Source organism: Periophthalmus magnuspinnatus, chromosome 17 (genome assembly GCF_009829125.3).
Source record: "Periophthalmus magnuspinnatus isolate fPerMag1 chromosome 17, fPerMag1.2.pri, whole genome shotgun sequence".
Classification (NCBI taxonomy): Eukaryota; Metazoa; Chordata; class Actinopteri; order Gobiiformes; family Gobiidae; genus Periophthalmus; species Periophthalmus magnuspinnatus.
The window spans coordinates 3066095-3086701 of record NC_047142.1 but is presented as its reverse complement, the minus strand read 5'-3'; the positions used below and the strand labels follow the sequence as shown (position 1 = coordinate 3086701).

At 40.0% G+C, this 20607-nt stretch overlaps 1 protein-coding gene across 1 annotated transcript in view; it reads right to left on the bottom strand.

Annotated features, from left to right (window-relative positions):
• Positions 1-20607, bottom strand: part of cdh2 (cadherin 2, type 1, N-cadherin (neuronal)) — a 121076-nt gene that overhangs the window by 16655 nt on the left and 83814 nt on the right. The window contains exons 7-14 of the mRNA XM_033982013.2: positions 17996-18168; positions 16483-16620; positions 15839-16024; positions 15334-15587; positions 13530-13672; positions 9237-9470; positions 7115-7348; positions 5491-5630 (exon numbers count right to left, since the gene is read on the bottom strand). Coding sequence (XP_033837904.1) covers positions 5491-5630; positions 7115-7348; positions 9237-9470; positions 13530-13672; positions 15334-15587; positions 15839-16024; positions 16483-16620; positions 17996-18168 — 1502 coding nt within the window. The remainder of the gene's footprint in view (positions 1-5490; positions 5631-7114; positions 7349-9236; positions 9471-13529; positions 13673-15333; positions 15588-15838; positions 16025-16482; positions 16621-17995; positions 18169-20607) is intronic.

The window sequence follows — 20607 nt, the reverse complement described above, 5'->3', positions numbered from 1 at the left end:
TTTCGTCATCGCTCCGTGTCTGACTCGGGTTTGACCTTGTTGCGCCCGGGCTCTGTAGGGGGCGGTGTTGCGGCCGGGCTCTGTAGGGGGCGGTGTTGCGGCCGGGCTCTGTAGGGGGCGGTGTTGCGTGTGACGGCTGAAGTACGCAGGAAGCTCTAATGACCCGGGCTCGCGCTGTAGCCTGGAGGGGACTGACTCTTCACACCACACGAGCGCAGTGGTCGCCCCCGGCATCGTGACCCATATTTGAATACACGAACGCAAGCTGCACCGAGATCAGCTTAACTAAGCAAAGCGAAGGGGGGTAAGTAATGGGCTCGCCGTTGTGCGTTTTGCAGAGTGGAGCAGGTTTTGAAGGCTTTTATTTATTGCCAAGTCCAGTAAGGGTAAAACAAACATCCAAACTTGGGTTTTTTTTTGGCCTGGAGTAGAGGAGTGGAGTAAAGAGGAGCCAAAGAAGAAACGGTGAGCAGACGGAGAGATGGAGGTGATGGCGACTGAGGTGGTCTCTGATCGGCTCGGATTAGAATCAGGCAGGTTACGGCCAAACCTCCAGAAAGTCAGTGTGTTTTTTGTAGGTTTTTTTTTTTTTGGTGTTTTTTGTTTTGTTTTGTTTTTTTGTAGGTTTTTTTTTTCCTTTTTTGTTTTGGTTGTTTTTTGGTGTTTTTTGTAGAGTTTTTTTTTTTTTCTTTTGGTTGTTTGTTGTTGTAGTTTTTTTTTTCTTTTGGTTGTTTTTTTTATACAGTTTTTGTTGTTTTTTTTGGTTGTTTTTTATTTTGGTTGTTTTTTATTGTTTTTTGTAGGGCTTTTTGTTGTTTTTTTTCTTTTTTGTTTTGCTTGTTTGTTGGTGTTTTTTTCTTTTTTTTGTGTTCTGTTTTATTTTGTTTTGTGTTGCTTTAAGTATAATTTATTACTTTTCCTCCTAGGACCTGGCGTTTACATTTGTGGACAACACATTTTGGGTCGTCCCAAAAAAAACCAACAACAGTAAAAACAGAACAACAAAAAACTACAAAAAAAAAAAACCTCACATAAAATACAATAGTCTGAAATCTTGTCTCAGTCAAATAAATAAATAAAAATAAAATAAATAAGAGAAATGAATAAAGCCACGCAAGAGTTAGAGTCCTAGGAGGTTAAAATAATATAGTTGCGTTGTTTTCTTTGCTGTTTTAGCTCGTTGTTTGCTCCAAATTATACAATCTATGGTTTGAAATGGCAGAGTTTCATATTTGGAAATCTGACCGTGAGTATCATAGCAACCAAAGAGCCAATCAGAAGCGAGGATGTTGAAGGTAACGCCCCTTAAAATGTCCACGGGTCATACTCAAACGTCTCAAATTAAAATCATTCTGAGGTCGTGCGTAGTATTTGTAGACTCTTTTTTACCCGGTTAAGCTCTACAGAATATACATTTTACTCTATAAACTTGTCGGAAAACTTGTCCGGCGCTTTTGTTTGTAAAATATACACAACACTTATCACATCTGAACGAACAACTCGTCAAAAAAAACCCCGTCAAACCCAAAACCGCTCATTTCAACAGACTGACACCGCTCTTCTGTCTTACGTTTTATTTCCTTTTCACTGGCGAAATTGCTGCAGAGTTTCAAATTTGCATCATTTCTTTTTTTTTTTTTTTTTTGTAGTTTCTTTGCAAACCAATACAAACCGGCTACGACTAAAACCGTATATTCAGAAAGCATCCACTGGCCTGACACTTCAATTTCCTCCTCAGCGGGAGACATGGAGAACAGAGGGGCCCATTACAGTGACTAGCGTGAAAGTCAGGTACAGTTTTTTTTACCCGGCGCACTCTCTCTCTGCAACACAAAACTATTTCCAATATTTTGTTCCTCCTCCTCCGTGACTCTCCAAATGAAAGAGTGTTTTGTTCCTTTAATATAATATCCCCGCATCAATGCCAACAAAGGTTATGTTTGGGTCTTTGTGTAAAGCAAAGTATCCCCCAAAAAAGTTCTGTCTGGATGAAATGCTGAGGAAAGGACATGGGTCAAGAAATACATTTTTTGTTCATTCAGTACTATATATATATATATATATATATATATATATATATATATATATATATATATATATATATATTTACAGTACTTCATATAGAGTTTGTGTGATATGGGAGATTTGGTGTTGCTGTAAACAGGAGCCACTCTGGGGAAGGGACGCAAAGGCTGAGGAAGTACTACTACTACTACTACTACTGTCTGTACTACTACTACTACTACTACTGTCTGTACTACTACTACTACTACTACTGTCTGTACTACTACTACTACTACTACTGTCTGTACTACTACTACTACTACTACTACTGTCTGTACTACTACTACTACTACTACTACTGTCTGTACTACTACTACTACTACTACTACTGTCTGTACTACTACTACTACTACTACTACTGTCTGTGTACTACTACTACTACTACTACTACTGTCTGTGTACTACTACTACTACTACTACTACTGTCTGTGTACTACTACTACTACTACTACTACTGTCTGTGTACTACTACTACTACTACTGTCTGTGTACTACTACTACTACTACTACTACTGTCTGTGTACTACTACTACTACTACTACTACTGTCTGTGTACTACTACTACTACTACTACTACTGTCTGTGTACTACTACTACTACTACTGTCTGTGTACTACTACTACTACTACTGTCTGTGTACTACTACTACTACTACTGTCTGTGTACTACTACTACTACTACTGTCTGTGTACTACTACTACTACTACTGTCTGTGTACTACTACTACTACTACTGTCTGTGTACTACTACTACTACTACTGTCTGTGTACTACTACTACTACTACTGTCTGTGTACTACTACTACTACTACTACTACTACTACTACTACTACTACTACTACTACTACTACTACTACTACTACTACTACTACTACTACTACTACTACTACTACTACTACTACTACTACTACTACTACTACTACAGTTTGAGTATTAATACCAACAAACGATGGGGGCAAAATCCTTTACAAACTCATTTTTGCACAGATTTCCGTGTAAAGTGACAGTATAAGTACACACTGTGGACGTCCTTTCTCATGTTTACCCGTTTCCTCTTGTACTTCACATACCGCGGCGCTCCTTATGGTCCACGTACGAGTAAACGCAGTACTTTACTCTGTTCTTCCTAATCACTGGCAGATGTGTAATGGCCTCCCACTCATATTGTTACCTTAGACATGGCTCCATTATGGCCCTCGCAGCAGATGTCTGGCTCTAAAATGACATCAGCTCAACAATTACACGTCTCCGAGGCTAATTTGGCGCTGCGTAGGGTCATCCCGGGGTCGTTACATCATTTCGCCAAAATCTATAACCCCGGTACACGGATACTACGAGAGAATAGCACCATTTGCAGCGATACTACTGTACTTTTTTTAAATGAAACGATTCCATTCTGCTAACAAGAGGTCATCAGGACAATTGAATTTGCGCGTGAAGCCCCGATCAGCGGAGGGGGCGGAGACGGGACGTGGCGCCTGGGGCTGTATCGTCTGCCGGCCGGGCTTTGCGTGTCAGACAGGGGAGGGGAGGGGAGGATCACGGCGGGCGCGTCCACTCCGATCAAAACATGTCGGCGGTATCGATTCTCCGTTTTCTCATCCCGCGTGTCTCAATTTTGAGTTTTCATTTCAGATATTACTGTTGAGTACGACGGCGCTGCGGCGGGGGGGAGTGCGGTCTGTGTGGTAAACGCGCAGAGGGAAACGTGGATCTATTTTTGTGCGAACGACGATAAAAAAATTGGTTTTCGGAAATAGATTACACAGTTTTTTATTAGTACCGATAACTATTCCGTACTTAGCTTTAATAAAACACAAACAAAAAGCGACTACGTAACGAACAAACAGTGTAAAAAGAATAATTTAAGCTTAGAAACGACTTCATTATAAACGTTATTAAGACCTAAATCAAAACAAGGACAACAATAGTGCTAGCCTGTATGCTAATAGGTGTGAGAGGAGCCATTAAGGGCCTGAATGTTTACACCAAAGTATGACACAGGCTCAGTTCACACTTAGAAACAAAAAGAAGCTGTAAATAAACAGGTTTTTTTTGTTGTTTCAGTGAAGTTTTCTTTTCCCTTAACCCTCTGGTGCACAGCGGTCACTGCAGTGGACAGCTACTAAAACAACTCTCACTTTAATGCACTGGTTTATGTGGAGTGCTCTCTGCTGCCACACTCCATTGAGATCAATTCAGTGGTCAGTCGGTGTAACTGCAAGTAAATTTCCTCTGGTTTTCTTATTCAGGCCTAAACGTTGCATCTAAACATCTGCTGAAATTCCCCCCAAAAATGTTGAAATGTTTTTCAAAGCATAAAAAGAAAGATGTGTTTGTGTATGTACAATAGAACACAAGTTAATTCATATTTACAGGCAGTTCACAATGTTGTTTCATGTCCTGAGAAGAAGAAAAACACTTCAGGAAAAAAAAACATCTTGACCAAGGCTTTCATAATTCATGCATCAGAGGGGTTAGGTTAAGATAAAAAAAAGACAGCGTCCAGCAGTAATCTGACCACTAAAATGTTTGTCCAGTCGACAGAAGTGAATTTTTCTTCTTTTCTTGCTAAAGATCACACTTAGACGACTGAGGATTTACACAAATAATCTTTCCAAGTGGTTAAAAATTTGTTCATTATGATTTAATAAATGGCACAGTTCCAAAAAGATCCTTGGCCTTTGCTCAGTCGCCTTTTCATTTCAAACCATCAAACAGCGGAATCAGCTCCAGACTCTGAAACTGTGTAGATTTGAATCATTTGACTAGAAATTCGAAAAAGTACATTTTAGATAATTAAATCATTTGCAATGTTCTGTCTTCAGTGTAAAAACCTGCACATATTTGATTTTTAAACTGTTTTGGACTGTAGGAAACATGCTGTGTTGGACATTTATCGTATTTTCCTGCTAATTTTAATGATGAACTGTTAGTTTTATGATGTAATTGTACTGAAATGTGTGTTTTAATGTGTGTTCACCTGCACAAGGACCAAACATGGACAGCAGCACGAGCTAAATCTGTGACAAATCATCTTTTCTTTTGTTAGATTAATGGATTTGTGCACAGTCCCTGACAAACAAAGAATAAAGAAAGAAAGAAAATGCTAATGCTAATGCTATTAAAAGTGTATTTCTTATAAACTATAGGGTCGTTAAGGCCGTTTCCAGTTTCAGTGTCGTTAGCGCCTCCTTCAGACAGATATAAGGCAGTGTCCAGCAGGAATCTGACCAGAACTGAAGAAGAATTTGTCCAGTTGACAGATTTAAACTTCATCTTTTGCTGTAGTTATTATAAAGTCTTTTAGTTTAGACCCAACGCCGAGGGATTTTCAAAACAACACTGAGTTCTTAAGCTAACCTTACTAAACATCTTGTATTTTGTGAAATCGTGACGACCTCCTCCTGTCCCGTGTTTGTCGTACCTGATCCTCCTCGCCGCCTCCCTCTTCGTCGTACTTCAGGATGTTGTCCCTGACGTCGTCCTCGGGGTCGATGAGCAGCTGTTTGGCCTGACGCTCCTTATCCCTCCTCTTCATCCACACGACGAACATGAGAACGAGAACTGTAACAAAACACACCGTCGGATTATAGTTTTCGTTTTACGTTAGCGGTTTTTAAGGCGGTAAAGACGCTGTACCTGATTTTAACTGTTTTGGAAAATGTGAAGAACAGAACCGTTTGAGTTTATAAGCACTTTCAGAAGCCAGGGGTCACGGTAATGCTAACAGCTAACACGCTAACAGTGCATTTCCTGATTATACGACAAGAAAACCCTTTATGATCATACTCAGACAGTACCCAACGGAGTTATTTTGACTGTAACAGCTGCTAATACAACATTTTTGTACCGGACCAACACAAATTTTGCTCAAATGCACGAAAAAAAACATGTGGTACCTCCCCTTTAAGACCACAAAGTTTGCCTATTAATATTCACCATTCAAACTTAGTCCCTAAAGTAAATTGTTCCCATATTTTCTACTTCATCGCTTGTTTAATTTTGTAGGAAGTGCTTTGGTAAACATAATTAATTTGACCGGAGCCCACGCTGAACATATTTACCACATACAAAAACGATTCAGTAAGAAATAGTCAATAGAAGCATCAGAATAAAGTCATTAATTACATTTCTGCTGCAATTAGTTTGTCAAGAAATGAATCTCTAAAATCTTCAACATGATAACTTGCATTTTGCTAATTAAGCAGATCTGTATGAAATAAATGTACGTGATTAATCTGGAATCTATTTGACTGCACGTACTGTAGAATTTGTAATATTATTTTGATTTAAAATATTGGTTCTTCTTGGTTCTGGTTTCGTTTTCATTTAGTTTAGCTGTGATGACGTCTCAGTTTGGACCCGTTTTAGTCCCATTTTATTTTATTTTAATGTTTACGCAAGTGTTTAAAGGAACTGTACCAGATTTTTCTTCATTAATGAGCAAAAATTGTCTTGCAGCCTCCAACCCAGCTTCCTATGACCGGTACATACACCTCAGCCTCTGACCCAGCTCTCCACAACCGATACGAACATCTCCGCCCCTGACCCAGCTTCCTATGACCAGTTTGAAGACGTCTGCCTCTCTACTACCTGCTCCGTCACCGACATTCACATTTTCTCGTTCGCAATAAACTCCGTCAAACTTTTACCCCGAGTCAGTATCTTTGATCCCCCAAACGTTATGCCGGACAGCAAAACTCTGCTCCGTAAAGCGTTTATAAACTCATCGCGTCGAATAATTAGGATGCTCCGAATTCACAAAGTAACCGAGGAATAACACTGGACGACTGCAAATCCTTTACAGTGAACTAATTCCGTTTTCCACCGTAAAAACCAGGTTCTCCCATCTGCACTATTCAGGAAATCGAGCTTTTCCGCCATCGCGCATTCCCACAACATCCTAATACCCACCATATTTCCACGCAATCCTACAATCTGATATCTCAAAGCTTTTTAATCTCTAATCCAATGGTAATCTAGCGGCCATCGTGAATAACCGTCTTTATAATCCCTTCCGGACCACCCCGCGCTATGGACACACTTACTGAGGAGGATGATGATGCAGAGGAGGATGGAGATGATGGCTCCCGTGCCCAAACCGGCCGCCATGATGTGCTGCTGGTCCGTACAGTCTCCGTTGACGTCGCACTGGCACACCTTAATCCGCAGGTAGGAGGTATTGGACATGGGGAGGTTGCCCGAATCGGTTATTATAACGGGCAGCTCGTAGATCCCGCTCTCCAGGTAGCCTATCTTCAAACTCAACTGCGCGTAGTCACCTGCAAAAAAGCAAACATCGAGTCAATACGGCGGGGATTTGCGAGAATAATGCGCATTGAAAATTGACATATCAGACGGCTTTTAGAGGGGATTAGGCGAAAAGTAGAATAGATGTTTAAATAGACCTTGTTCACAGTGAGATTACACACTTGTTATAAAACATAGGAAGCTACCTGGGAAATACATCTGCATATCTAATCCACAAAACACGGTTGGGTTTTAGATTCGCGGCTTATAAGGCGACTGAATACCTTTTTTGTAATGCTGCTTAGGCTAAATTCCCGGTTGCGATAATCCGAACGCTATTATCCTATTAAGTTACATTCAGAGCAGTTTGAGTCACACTATCTAACGGCAAACAAGCAGTCACTCAGTTTGGCGACACTATTTTTAGCGCTAATTAGCATAAACAATTAGCAATCGCTTATTAAGATTGCACAATGGTAAGAGTTTCCCTTAGCTCTTTCAGTAATTGGCGTATTTGTACGACGACAACGCAAGAACTGACATGTAAACGGTCGTATTTTTATTATATATTCCACGTTCAAAGCGGTTTACGTCAAGGAAACGCGCTGGGGGAAAGTGTCTTGCCCAAGGACACAACGATAGCATTCATTTAAGGAAGCTAACATCGGACTAACCTGCGCATTGATGGATTTTCTCGCTCAAACGATGATATTATTACGTCGAAAGCGGGATTAGAACCTTTCGCTCACACTGTACCTACTATCACCCCCCGTCTGTATTTAGAAAACCAATTTTAAAGCCGCACGATGTCACTTTTCTAACGAACTTCTAGCGAACACGCCGGGTTTACGCCATTTAAATCCTCTGGCACGCAAAACTAAAACGGTCAGACCTGGAACAAACACAAAAAATCTATACTAAAATAATGTATCTCAAAATAATCTGGATAAAGATCTCAACTAACAACCGACAAAAATATACAGGTAAAAAAATCTGGAATAATTTATGATTTAAACGCAAAAAAAAAAAAGAAAATTGAAGAACATAGGGGGGAAAAAAGTGCCAAAACCTAATAAAGACGTTATTGCATCGCCTGGAATATCCCATAGTTGGCTTTAATCACGTACGGGTGGTTTTATTGCATTTTTTATGTAACTGGGCTTGCCTTTCCACAGATCTGACTTGGACATCGAGCAATACAGGAACACAGCATCGTTTAAGGTTCCTGGTAAGAAGTTTTCAACCGTTTTAACAATATTTTGGGCCAATATAAAAGCGTTCCTCCTGACTTCTCTACCGTTTTTGTTTTTTCGTGTGATAACTCGACTCAAAAGTGCTGAAAGTTAATTTTCTACGGATAAAACGTTTATTTTAATACTAAACAGACGTATTAACGAGCCAAGAAATGAAGAATCAATAAGCGAAGGAATCAAAATGGATGCTTTCACTGTTGTTCCGCCTATACTTTATTAGATTTTGTTTAAATTCAGTCAGTCCATTTTTAAATTCACCTCATTTTAATCCATGCCCTTTTATTTTATTATAGCTTATATTTACTATTATTATTATTCATTTTATGCTGCACCCAATTCCTAGTTTGGACATTTCATAAATCAGAATCTCACCAAGCTATTCACCTTTTTCCGGACGTTGCCGTAGGCGCCGCCATCGTGATTCAGGTTGAATTATTTCGCGTAATTCTGCCGATCTTGACAGCAAATAAGTTTTATACGGACTACAGGGCCGTTTTGAAGCTTCCAGAGACTTGTTTTTGCACATAAACAATGAACATTTGACACAAACCAACCTACTTTTTATAGTATTTTGCCAAATTCTCCATCGAAAGGACCAGGATTCACCCCCAAAAAAGCACGGTTTAGTTGCATTTACAGAAAAAGTGGGCGGGGCTGGATATCTTACCACTTATCCTGGTGATAGTCCAGTTCCTGCGGACGTCTGAAGGTCTGTGCGCCAACTCAAACGCGAAAGGCCCGGCGTTGGGGCTGAGGTCTCCGTCCATGGCCGTGATGTTGATGGCGTTTGGTTCGGGTTTTTCACAGATCTCCGCCTCCTGAGGGAACACTCTGGGGGCATTGTCGTTGATATCCAGGAGGTAGATCTGCAGCGTGCCGGTCCCTGTGGCCGGAGGAGCACCTGCACAGAGCATACATCACAGTCAGGGCCCGTGTCGAGGTGGGGGATGGGGGTGGATGGATGTTTTTAGATTCTTAAGGATAGAAAATGGAGACTGAACCTTTATAATCACAACTAGGACTGTGCGATTTATCAAGTTTTAATCAAGAACAGGATTTAGTCGTGTCTAACTGTCAAAATATGTGACTGTATCTATGTGTTTTTGCAGGTTCATGGTTTTGATACAGAAAATTTCTGTAATTATCAGTAACTTTACAATGATGATGATTCTAAAAATAACCTGCAATAGGCAAAATCTGCAAAGTATCAGCTTTATTTTTTTTTTACAATTATTCTCTGTTTTTGTCTGTAAAACCCCTCACCACACACTTTATACACTTTTCTCACACAGGCGTTAACATTTTCTCACATTTCTCTCTTGTTTAAACTCTTGTTTTTTATATTTATTTTTTATTTATTTTTACTTCTTTATAATGTTTTTTATATTTATTTTGTATTTATTTTTACTTTTTAATTATGTTTTTTATATTTATTTTTACTTTTTAATTATGTTTTTTTATATTTATTTTTTAATTTATTTTTACTTTTTAATTATGTTTTTATATTTATTTTTACTTCTTTATTAAGTTTTTTTAAAATTAATTTTTACTTTAATTATGTTTTTTATATTTATTTTTTTAATATTTTTACTTCTTTATTATTATTATTATTTTTTTTTTATATATTTAGCATGCTAAATGAAAAAAAAAAAAATTGCTGTGAATAAACGTGATGGTGCAAAACTCTGATAAATATTTACCAGGACGACTATTCACCAAACTGAGTAATAATTAGAAAGATCTTGACAAAAACATATATATTTTGTATTTTAGTTGAACTTATACACTGGTCCCTCGTTTATCGTGGGGGTCACGTTCTAAAAATAACCCACAATAGACGAAATCCGCGAAGTATCAGCTTTATTTTTCACAATTATTCTATACGTTTTGCAGCTGTAAAACCCCTCACCACACACTTTATACACTTTTCTCACACAGGCATGAACTTTTTCACTCATAGGAAATAAATGTGTTGCATCTCATGTTCTGAAAGGAAAATGGTCATAAAGGAGCAGCAGTTATACAAAAGCAACACGTTTTCTGCAAGCGTCTCTAGAAATACTCGATAAATATCATAAAAAAATGGGGATTTTTACACTTTTAAATGAGGTTTGATGTTAGAGTGACAGACAAACGTGTGGGTTTTGAATGTGAACGGCATAAAGGAGATGGAAAAATGTGTTTAACTCCCTTTGGACATGGGAAATACTTTGTTAAAGGTGGGTTCATTTCAGTTTGTCTTGTTTATTTGAGCTGTTTGCAATGGGGAGATTAATATTATTCACAAACAAATAGAAACTGTCATGCAAAACTTAAAAGGAGGAAGCAGAAACACAACTACTAATGAGAATTACTTAAAAATTATAGATTTTCAGTGACATTTTGGCAGAAAAACAAGCCAATTTTAAGCTTGTATTTGATTCAGCTCAATGTTACCCAAAACGTCATGCTCTCCGATGTTTTACAAGTCACCTCTGAAACGCGCTACAGCGGTCCCTCGTTTATCGCCGAGGTTACGTTCTAAAAATAACCCGCAATAGGCACTTTTCTCACACAGGCATTAACATTTTCTCACATTTATCTTTTTTTTTTAAACACTCTCGAAGTTCAAACCTTTGTAGGCGCCTTTGAACGTTTCATCGACATTGTGGGTTTTGTCGGGGAGAAAAATTGCAAAAATACAGCACTTCAGAGTCACACTGCGATCCAACGTTTATGTAAATTTGTCTGAACACACACGGCACGGAGGAGACTGATGGACAACGGTCTAAAAAATCCACGAAACAGCAAGACCGTGAAAGGTGAACCACGATATAGCGAGGGACAACTGTACATTATTTATTAGCGCTAATTAGCATAAATGATTAGCACCCGGGATAAATCCTTTCTTAAAACGTATGCAGCATTTCTCTAGCATCCAGATCACGTAGATAAGTGACCTTTCAAAGACAAAAACATAGTATAAAATGACAAATTACTATCACTTGTCCATTACGTTTCAACATTTCGTGCTCCTTAGTGCTAAATAATCCAATGAGCGAGCGCACGCTAACTGCTGGGTATAATCGCGAATGCTAACAAGGTAAACATTTTGTCCCAGCGCCTTCATATTTCATGAAATTTTGCGGCTAATTTGCCAAAACGCTTCCATGCTATGTGCGTCGTCTATTTCACACGCAGCCGCTTTCGATGATTATCACATCTGACAGATTACGCATTTCACAAAGTTCAGTCTTCGCCTCTTCATATTAAGACCCTGAGAAACAGTCATTTACTCCAGCGAGAAGGGTCTGTTCAAGCAGCATACTGATCTGAAAATCTAATCTCCGGCAAGAACAGAGACAGAAAGAGTGATATCAGAACATTGGGCTGTGTGCTCCGGGTGTCTTCCTGACCGAGGACACGGGACAGAATACTAAAGGCATCAGACAGAGCCCACTGTGGAACGCCTCAGCTCCCTCTATGTATTCACCGCTAAGAGGCTTTTTTACCATTCAAGCCACGCTCAAAGAAGCTAGTCATCCAATCCTGACCCATTAAAGCCCAGAAACCTCTTATTGGGGGTAGTTTTTAAGCCTATTGGCCTAAGCTATGCTCTGTGGAATAGGCTAAACCTGGACAGAAGCGAATCCCATCAGAGAAACAGAAAGGTGAATCCATCCTCGCGCTCGTCTTCTCGCGGGTGAGATCGCGCGGCCATTAACCTTCAAGAGGGGGGCGGGTCGGTTTTTTCCCGGCAAAGCCAAGCGATCGGGTACGAGTTTGACCTTCAGGGAGCGAACGGCGTCTTTGTGGCCGTAACTGAGTAGTGTGTTTAAAAAGACTTGATGGGTTGGAGCACTTGCCAGGACAAAAGTGCTCAACGTGATGCTAGGTGGAAGTAGTGACCTTTTTGAGAGAGGCTACATTAGACGTCTTGGGGGGGGGAAAAAACAGCACGATCGCACCCTCAGTGGTTTGGATAAAAAAGCAGAGGAAAAATGGTACGTTAAAGAAAATCCATGTTTTTTAAAAAGACCTATACTCAGTTTTTTCCGCATTTGAGCTGATTTTTTCTTGCCCCTGTACAGATATATCGTACAAGGTCAAAATAAGTCTGCTGCGCACTGTCCAGTAATCCAGAATTGTGTGTTAGCATGCTAGTTCTTAGCTCTACGGCCACGGTAAAACTTCGCAGCGTTTTCTGAGCGTTGTGAAAAGCTAGTCCAATGAGATTCATCCGGTTTTCCGTTAATTTATTTGAATAGATTCTTTTTCTAGGTTAATATTTAGTTTGTTTTCATCCCTGACAGTTTGGACGGCTCACTAGCGCCTCAGAGTGGTCACGTGATGTTGCTGTGACGTATCCAGTTAGCTGATTTAAACAGGTTTTGGCGCCGTCTTCCTAGCGGTGGAGGCAGGACAACAGCGCCATCTGCAGTCCGACTTCCTCAGGACAATATCCCGCATGTGTCAAAGTAAAGACGCCCCCTCGTTAATAATTAAAGTGTGAAAAACTCTTAAAAACTCATCGAAATGTACGATTAGGATGGTCCAAATGCGTAAAGTAAGTGAGAAAAGACTCGGAAACACTGCAAACTATTCAAAATAAACTAGTTTGTTCTGCTCACTAGCGCCTCAGAGTGGTCACGAGATGTTGCCGTTAGGTGTAAACAGGTTTTAAACAGATTTTGGCGCCGTCTTCCTACCGGTAGAGGCAGGACAACAGCGCCATCTGCAGTCCGACTTCTTCAGGACAGTATCCGAGGTGTGTCACAGTAAAGAAGCCCCCTCGTCCCGGTTTATAGCTCGTAAAAACTCAAAATGTACGATTAGGATGCTCAAAATGCATAAAGTAAGTGAGAAACAACTCAAACTTTTCAAAATAAACTAGTTCTGTTCTGTTTTTCACATTTTTAAGACAGTAAAATCAGGTAAAACGCCTTTAAGGGACTCCGAAATACTCCAAACTGGGACATACCATTGTCAGTTGCCAGGAATGTAGCGTTGTACAAGCTGTTCTTCACAAAAGGAGATTCTCGGTCCAAAACGGCCATTGTTACGATGTGCCCGGTGTTGGGGTCAATCCGCAGCCACTGGGCAGGATCTGAGAGCTTGGAGTACCTGCGAGGGCAAGATAAGGGCATCAAAAATGTTATTACAAACCCGTGCTGCTGTTGTGACGACTTTCTACGGGATGTAACTGTCATTTTGCCCATTTTGTACTCAGGGAACATTTTTTGTTTACACAGATAAATATTTAATGCTTTTTACATAATTATTCCAACTTTGGAAAACAAGCTCACAGGGGAGACTTGAGCAGACTTGTTGTTTTGGGTAAGACTAATTTGTACGACAAAGTGTAGAATTACAAAAGCAAGGCTGATTTCACATGCACACTTCATTCTACAGGATAATGTGAGCCAACAAACACACAATTATTACACCATCATTGTTATCAATTTGGTTTTGGAAAGATTTTTTGTACTGCAGATTGAGTTATTGAGATATAAACAAAATCTTACTTTTCTCTGTGAAAACATGGCTGGAGTTTTATGATTTATGTAACGTCCACGGACCAGCACCAAAGAACAGCTCCGACATGTTAGAGCCACAGGAAACATCTCAGTCTGAGGAGTAAACCGGGACTAAACCGGGACTAAACCAGGAGTAAACCGGGAGTAAACCGGGAGTAAACCAGGACTAAACCGGGACTAAACCAGGACTAAACCAGGAGTAAACCGGGACTAAACCAGGACTAAACCAGGACTAAACCAGGACTAAACCAGGACTGAACCAGGACTAAACCGTGACGAAACCGTGACAATACCAGACTGAAAGGGGTTTATTCTGCACTCTCCTCTTTTAATGTTAATTTATGATGATTATTTGTTTTCATGTTTGTGTTGTGATTTTAATGTCCTTATTCTGTAAAACACTTTGTAATGTAACAGATAGTCCATTACATAAGACTAAACTTAAACTCATAAAAAGTTTAACATGTTTATTAATGAACTGAAACAGTGTCTTGCCATTAAAGCGACCTGTAGAGAAAGAAATGAGCAGAAGTGAATCGTCTAATTGCTCGTACTTGAATTGTTTGACTTTATATTTACCTGTGTTGTCCGCCATCTTAGGCGTTCTGGACAAAAGCAACTTAAGAAGGTTCCGGGTCAGGCAACTCTGAACTGGGGAGGGGGTGCACAGATATTTTAGCTTTTGGAGTCTAGTCCGTTTCTTTACATTTAACACTGCTAAATTAATATATAGCTCTATTTTTGTAGCTGAATTGATTGAATAATTGTTAACAGCGTTTTTGCCAAGGATAACGTTTAGAAATATCGTAATACTTCCCGATACTTACCTGTGCTGGAGCGTGGAGGTACAGGCCGGTATTGCCACGCTGTTGTTTTTGTAAATATTCTTTTTTTTACTGGTAAGAAACGCACTCGAGTCTGCACTGGACAAATCGTCTTTGCTCTGGTTCCTCGTTGAAACCGCTAAAAGTTGCTAGCATAACCTCTATGACGGATTTGACGCAAGTATTTCATTTACTGCAGCTCTTTTTTTTGAACAATATTGTACATTTTGAGTATTTTTAATGATCAGTTATGTTCAATATTCTCGATTATCGTCAACATTTTCTTCTGCGATTTAAATTTCCCGTGTTGTTGTGACGTGGGCATTATGAGAAACGTTGCGATATTGACTTGACCTGACAGTTTCCGTAACGCCACTTCGCCGTAGATACAGTATGCAGCAGTTCATCGACTTTTAAATCTAACCTGATGTTCTGGTGCATGAAGCGGTCAGGGTCCTGCGCGGCGAAGGTGGTGAGGGAGGTCTCGGGCAGAATTCCTTCCTCCAGTTTAATGAGTTTGGGGTCGGGCTGGAAGTAGGGGCTCTCGTTGACGTCGATGACCCGGATGGAGACGGTGGCGGTGGACTGGCGAGGCGGGTGGATGCCCCTGGCCAGAGGCACCTCGTTCCGGGCCTCTACGGTCAGCAGGAACGCACGGTTGGTTTCGAAGTCGATGGGCTGCGAGCGGGAGGGAAAACAAAACAAGCAGGATATCAGTTTGAAAGATTTATGTGCTGGTTTGTGCGGTGTGTGTTTGTTTATGCATTCAAGAAATACATAATAAATGCAAGTTTGAAAAATACATTCATTATAAACTGTTTATTTTGTGAATTTAAAATATTTTTAGCAGGTGTCCTGAATTCGAAGCGTGAATGATGTAATGCATGTTTCTTCGTATCCCGAGGGAACGAGGAGGCGGAGTCTCTTACCTTGACGACTGTAACCAGGCCCTCGTTAGTGGTGGGATCAGTGGGCACAGAGAAGCTGCCGGTAGGGTCGCCCCCGGTGATTTTGTAGACTGCGTTCCAGGCCGGCGTGTTTGGCTGGTCCTTGTCAGTCACCGTCAGATTGGCCACGATGACATTCACACGGTTTTCAGGCACCTCGCCGAAGAACTGCATGAATAAACCATGATAGTACAGAGCGGCAAGCTGTTAAGTGATACTGCTGTGACAGCACAAAATACTAGCAATTCCAGCCTCGTGCAGCGCAGCAGGACCAGTCTAGGTAAATAGACATCTAAGGTAACTTATCATGTCGTCACGGCCATCTCGTCCCCTGTCCTCCCCAGATAGCTCAACTGTGGCATTACAAATTTCAGAGATTTGTGCTACGGTAAGTGGCTCTTTCAGCAGGGCGGACAGCCCCACTGTCGCGTGTGTCAACATTTGGGAGCTAGATATAACACTTTATGCACCGCTACCTTCTTGTATATTTGGATGGCTGCAGAAACGCTGGCCAAGCAGAACCGAGCGGCAAACACAAGACTAACCGAATGTATATTGGGGTGAAGAACAGGTCTTGTGCCTCCTATTCACCAGAAACGTGTTTTACAATAACGTCCACTACTCACCGTCTCGGCAGTGAACTCGGGCGGGTTGTCGTTGATGTCGGTGACCCTGATCACAGCCGTGGCCGTGTTGGACAGGCCGTACATGGGATTGCCCTCCATGTCAGTGGCCTGGATGATCAGCATGTACTCAGACACTTTCTGTAAGCGGAGGCAGATTCACTCATTACTTACAGCGAAAAGAAGATGACACGACCCAGTTTTTAAAGACAGTAGACATATTTGCACATCATTATATAGACCATTAGCACAAGACGCGTCACGAACAACTGCATCCAAAATAAATCACCTAAATCAGCTTCTTTCTGTCGGCTAAAAATGCAGTTTTGCATTGCACCAGATTTAACAGTTGACCCTAATACGCTGCGGAATGCACTGAACATAAATATTAATATGTCTCGAGCTAAAGTGAAACAAACCTGGCTAGCTTCTTAATTATGATGACTAATGGAGGCTTTTTATACAAGTCTGATTTATTCCTTTTGGCTACGTGCTGCTTGTATGCATATGTGAAAGTTACACCTCGCCGCCACACGCCACCGGGACGCTAACAAATGACTCTTTTCACATTAAAAGCCACTCAGGTAACGGACCAGTTGCCGTATAATGAGAACTGGGCAAATTACTTTCATGGTGGCAACTGGCGGACACAAAATGGACGCCTCGGGGCAGGAGTGATTGAGCAGCTACCAACCTGGATTGCCCTCGCTAGAATTGCACCAAATGGCGAGAGCGTTATGCTGTTGCTAATATTTTCAGAGCTAGCCAATGCCAGCTGGTTAAAAATACAGGATTGGTTTTGGAGAGGAATGGAACAATAAAAGAAAGGAGAGCTGCTTGGTGACGCACACTGCCTCCCTGTAGAAGTAAGTAACTGTGAAATGTCCATTTACACTTCCCATTATGTTGGTAATCAGAAAAATTCACTTAGCTTTATTAGTTTTCAGGCATTTGGATATTAGCAAAACAACTATCGGGGCGTCTGGGGAGTTGTATTAAAATGCAAAGCCTGTTTCACAAAACTAAATGGTACACAAAGATCTAAGGATGTTCTTAACGTACTTACATGATCTGAAAAATTAAAAATACTTGCGATTGAAAGCTGTTTTACTGTTTACGGTAAAGCTAACGACAACTAATCTGCCAACCATGCACTTCCTGATTATCAGACAATACGATGCTTTATAATTAGATGCAGACAGTACACAGTGGACTTATTTGAACCTCAATCGCTTATGTTTGATCTCCTGCACTGGTAATAGGGACATTTTATTGCATTTTATTGTATTTTCCTACTAATATTAATGATGAACTGTTAGTTTTATAATGTAATTGTATTGAAAATGTGTTTTTAACGTGCGTTCACCTGCCCAGGGTCTGCACATGAAAAGCAGCAGCAGCTTAATCTGGTACAAATCATCTTTTCTTTTGTAAGATTAATGAATTTGTGCACGGTCCCTGACAAATAAAGAATAAATAATGAAAGAAATAAAGTCGTGCTAGTCTGTGAACACACCTCTCGGTCCAGGCCGGCTGCCACGGTGATGATGCCTCCGGTTTTGTTGTTAATGGTGAACATGTTGGAGCTGGGGCTTTCGGGGTTTTGGGACAGGATCTTGTACCGGAGCATGCCGTTGGCCGTCTTGGGGTCGTCTTTGTCCACAGACGTGACCGTCATTACAAATGTTCCTGCGGCAACAAAGGTGAAAAGATGAAGCACGGCGAGGCACAGGAGGACATTTTAGGATAATTTAAAAATACAGCCGTGTTTTCTGATGCTACGGAGTGCAGCATAGGACATTTGCAGAATATAATATTCATGCATGGTCACGAGATATTATCACGTTCCCACATGATATTATCTCGAAGGAATGACTTAATTATCACAAGGGAGCGAGATATTATTTTTATTTTTTAAGTTAAATATCTCGTGAAAGTATATGCATAGAAATTATTATGTTCCCTCAAGATAATTATGCCGTTCCCTCAAGTTAATAATGTTGTTCCCTCAAGTTAATATCTCGTTCCCTCAAGTTAATATCTCGTTCCCTCAAGTTAATATCTCGTTCCCTCAAGTTAATATCTCGTTCCCTCAAGTTAATATCTCGTTCCCTCAAGTTAATATCTCGTTCCCTCAAGTTAATAATGTTGTTCCCTCAAGTTAATATCTCGTTCCATCAAGTTAATATCTCGTTCCATCAAGTTAATATCTCGTTTCCTCAAGTTAATAGCTCGTTCCCTCAAGTTAATATCTCGTTCCATCAAGTTAATATCTCGTTTCCTCAAGTTAATATCTCGTTCCATCAAGTTAATATCTCGTTTCCTCAAGTTAATATCTCGTTCCATCAAGTTAATATCTCGTTTCCTCAAGTTAATATCTCGTTCCCTCAAGTTAATATCTCGTTCCCTCAAGTTAATATCTCGTTCCCTCAAGTTAATATCTCGTTCCCTCAAGTTAATATCTCGTTCCCTCAAGTTAATATCTCGTTCCCTCAAGTTAATTACTCGTTCCCTCAAGTTAATATCTCGTTCCCTCAAGTTAATATCTCGTTCCCTCAAGTTAATATCTCGTTCCCTCAAGTTAATTACTCGTTCCCTCAAGTTAATATCTCGTTCCCTCAAGTTAATATCTCGTTCCCTCAAGTTAATAACTCGTTCCCTCAAGTTAATATCTCGTTCCCTCAAGTTAATATATTTTAAATGTTTTATTTTGTAAACATTCTTCTTTCCCTCACCTGCAGGGCTCCGTATGATGCACATATACACACTTCAGTTTTTTGAGTTTTTACCACGTTATATTGTTGTCCCCTCATCAAAAATATACCTGGAGTTGCATTTTGCTTCTTTACCGCTTGCTTCATTAATCCATTAATCTAAAGACGGCTTCTCTGAGCACCAAAAATGCTCCGTTTGCATGTTCGGAAATGTGAAATACCTGGTGACCAAAAGCAGGTTTGAAAAGGGATTAAAGCTGCAGGAATGCATCATGTTTTCTTAATACAGACCAACCAATATGTTTCTTTTTTATTGGCTGATACAGATTGTTTAGAATCGAGAGCAACTGATATTTTTGGGCCTGTTTGTAGGACTTTTTGGATTATTTAAAAGTACTACAAACATATCCACAGCCCTTATGACTACACCGCTCTCTTAAAGGGATGGGCGTATATGTTCTGTGCAGTTATGCAAGTGTTAAAATAAAGGTTTGTGTGAACTTTTTCAGCAACAGGTCAGATAAAACAAAATATCAGGCTGTGGTGGAGATTTAAGGCCGATATGACACTAAAAAGCCAACGTTATATCGGTCTATCTCTAGTTTTTAAATCAGCATTTTTCTTGTATTGGTGAGACTTACATTTACACAAAATACATTTACTGCTTGACGTTTTAACATTATTGTTCACTCATAGGAAATAAATGTGTTGCATCTCATGTTCTGAAAGGAAAATGGTCATAAAGGAGCAGCAGTTATGCAAAAGCAACACGTTTTCTCTAGAAATACTCAATAAATATCATAAAAAATGTGGATTTTTACACTTTTAAATGAGGTTTGATGTTAGAGTGACAGACAAACGTGTGGGTTTTGAATGTGAACGGCATAAAGGAGATGGAAAAATGTGTTTAACTCCCTTTGGACATGGGAAATACTTTGTTAAAGGTGGGTTCATTTCAGTTTGTCTTGTTTATTTGAGCTGTTTGCAATGGGGAGATTAATATTACAAATCACAAACAAATAGAAACTGTCATGCAAAACTTAAAAGGAGGAAGCAGAAACACAACTACTAATGAGAATTACTTAAAAATTATAGATTTTCAGTGACATTTTGGCAGAAAAACAAGTCAATTTTAAGCTTGTATTTGATTCAGCTCAACGTTACCCAAAAAGTCATGCTCTCCGATGTTTTACAAGTCACCTCTGAAACGCGCTACAGCGGTCCCTCGTTTATCTGCATGTACGTTTTTTGGAATAATTTATCGCCAAAGCAAGTTCTCGGTTTGTGAACGCTGTTGAACCAATATTTGACCCGTCCATTTGCCAATTTTGGTTTGAATTCTCTCTATTAAACGCCACTTCTCTTAGATAAACGGGAATCCCACTCATTTTAAACGAAGAATTTCACCGCTAAA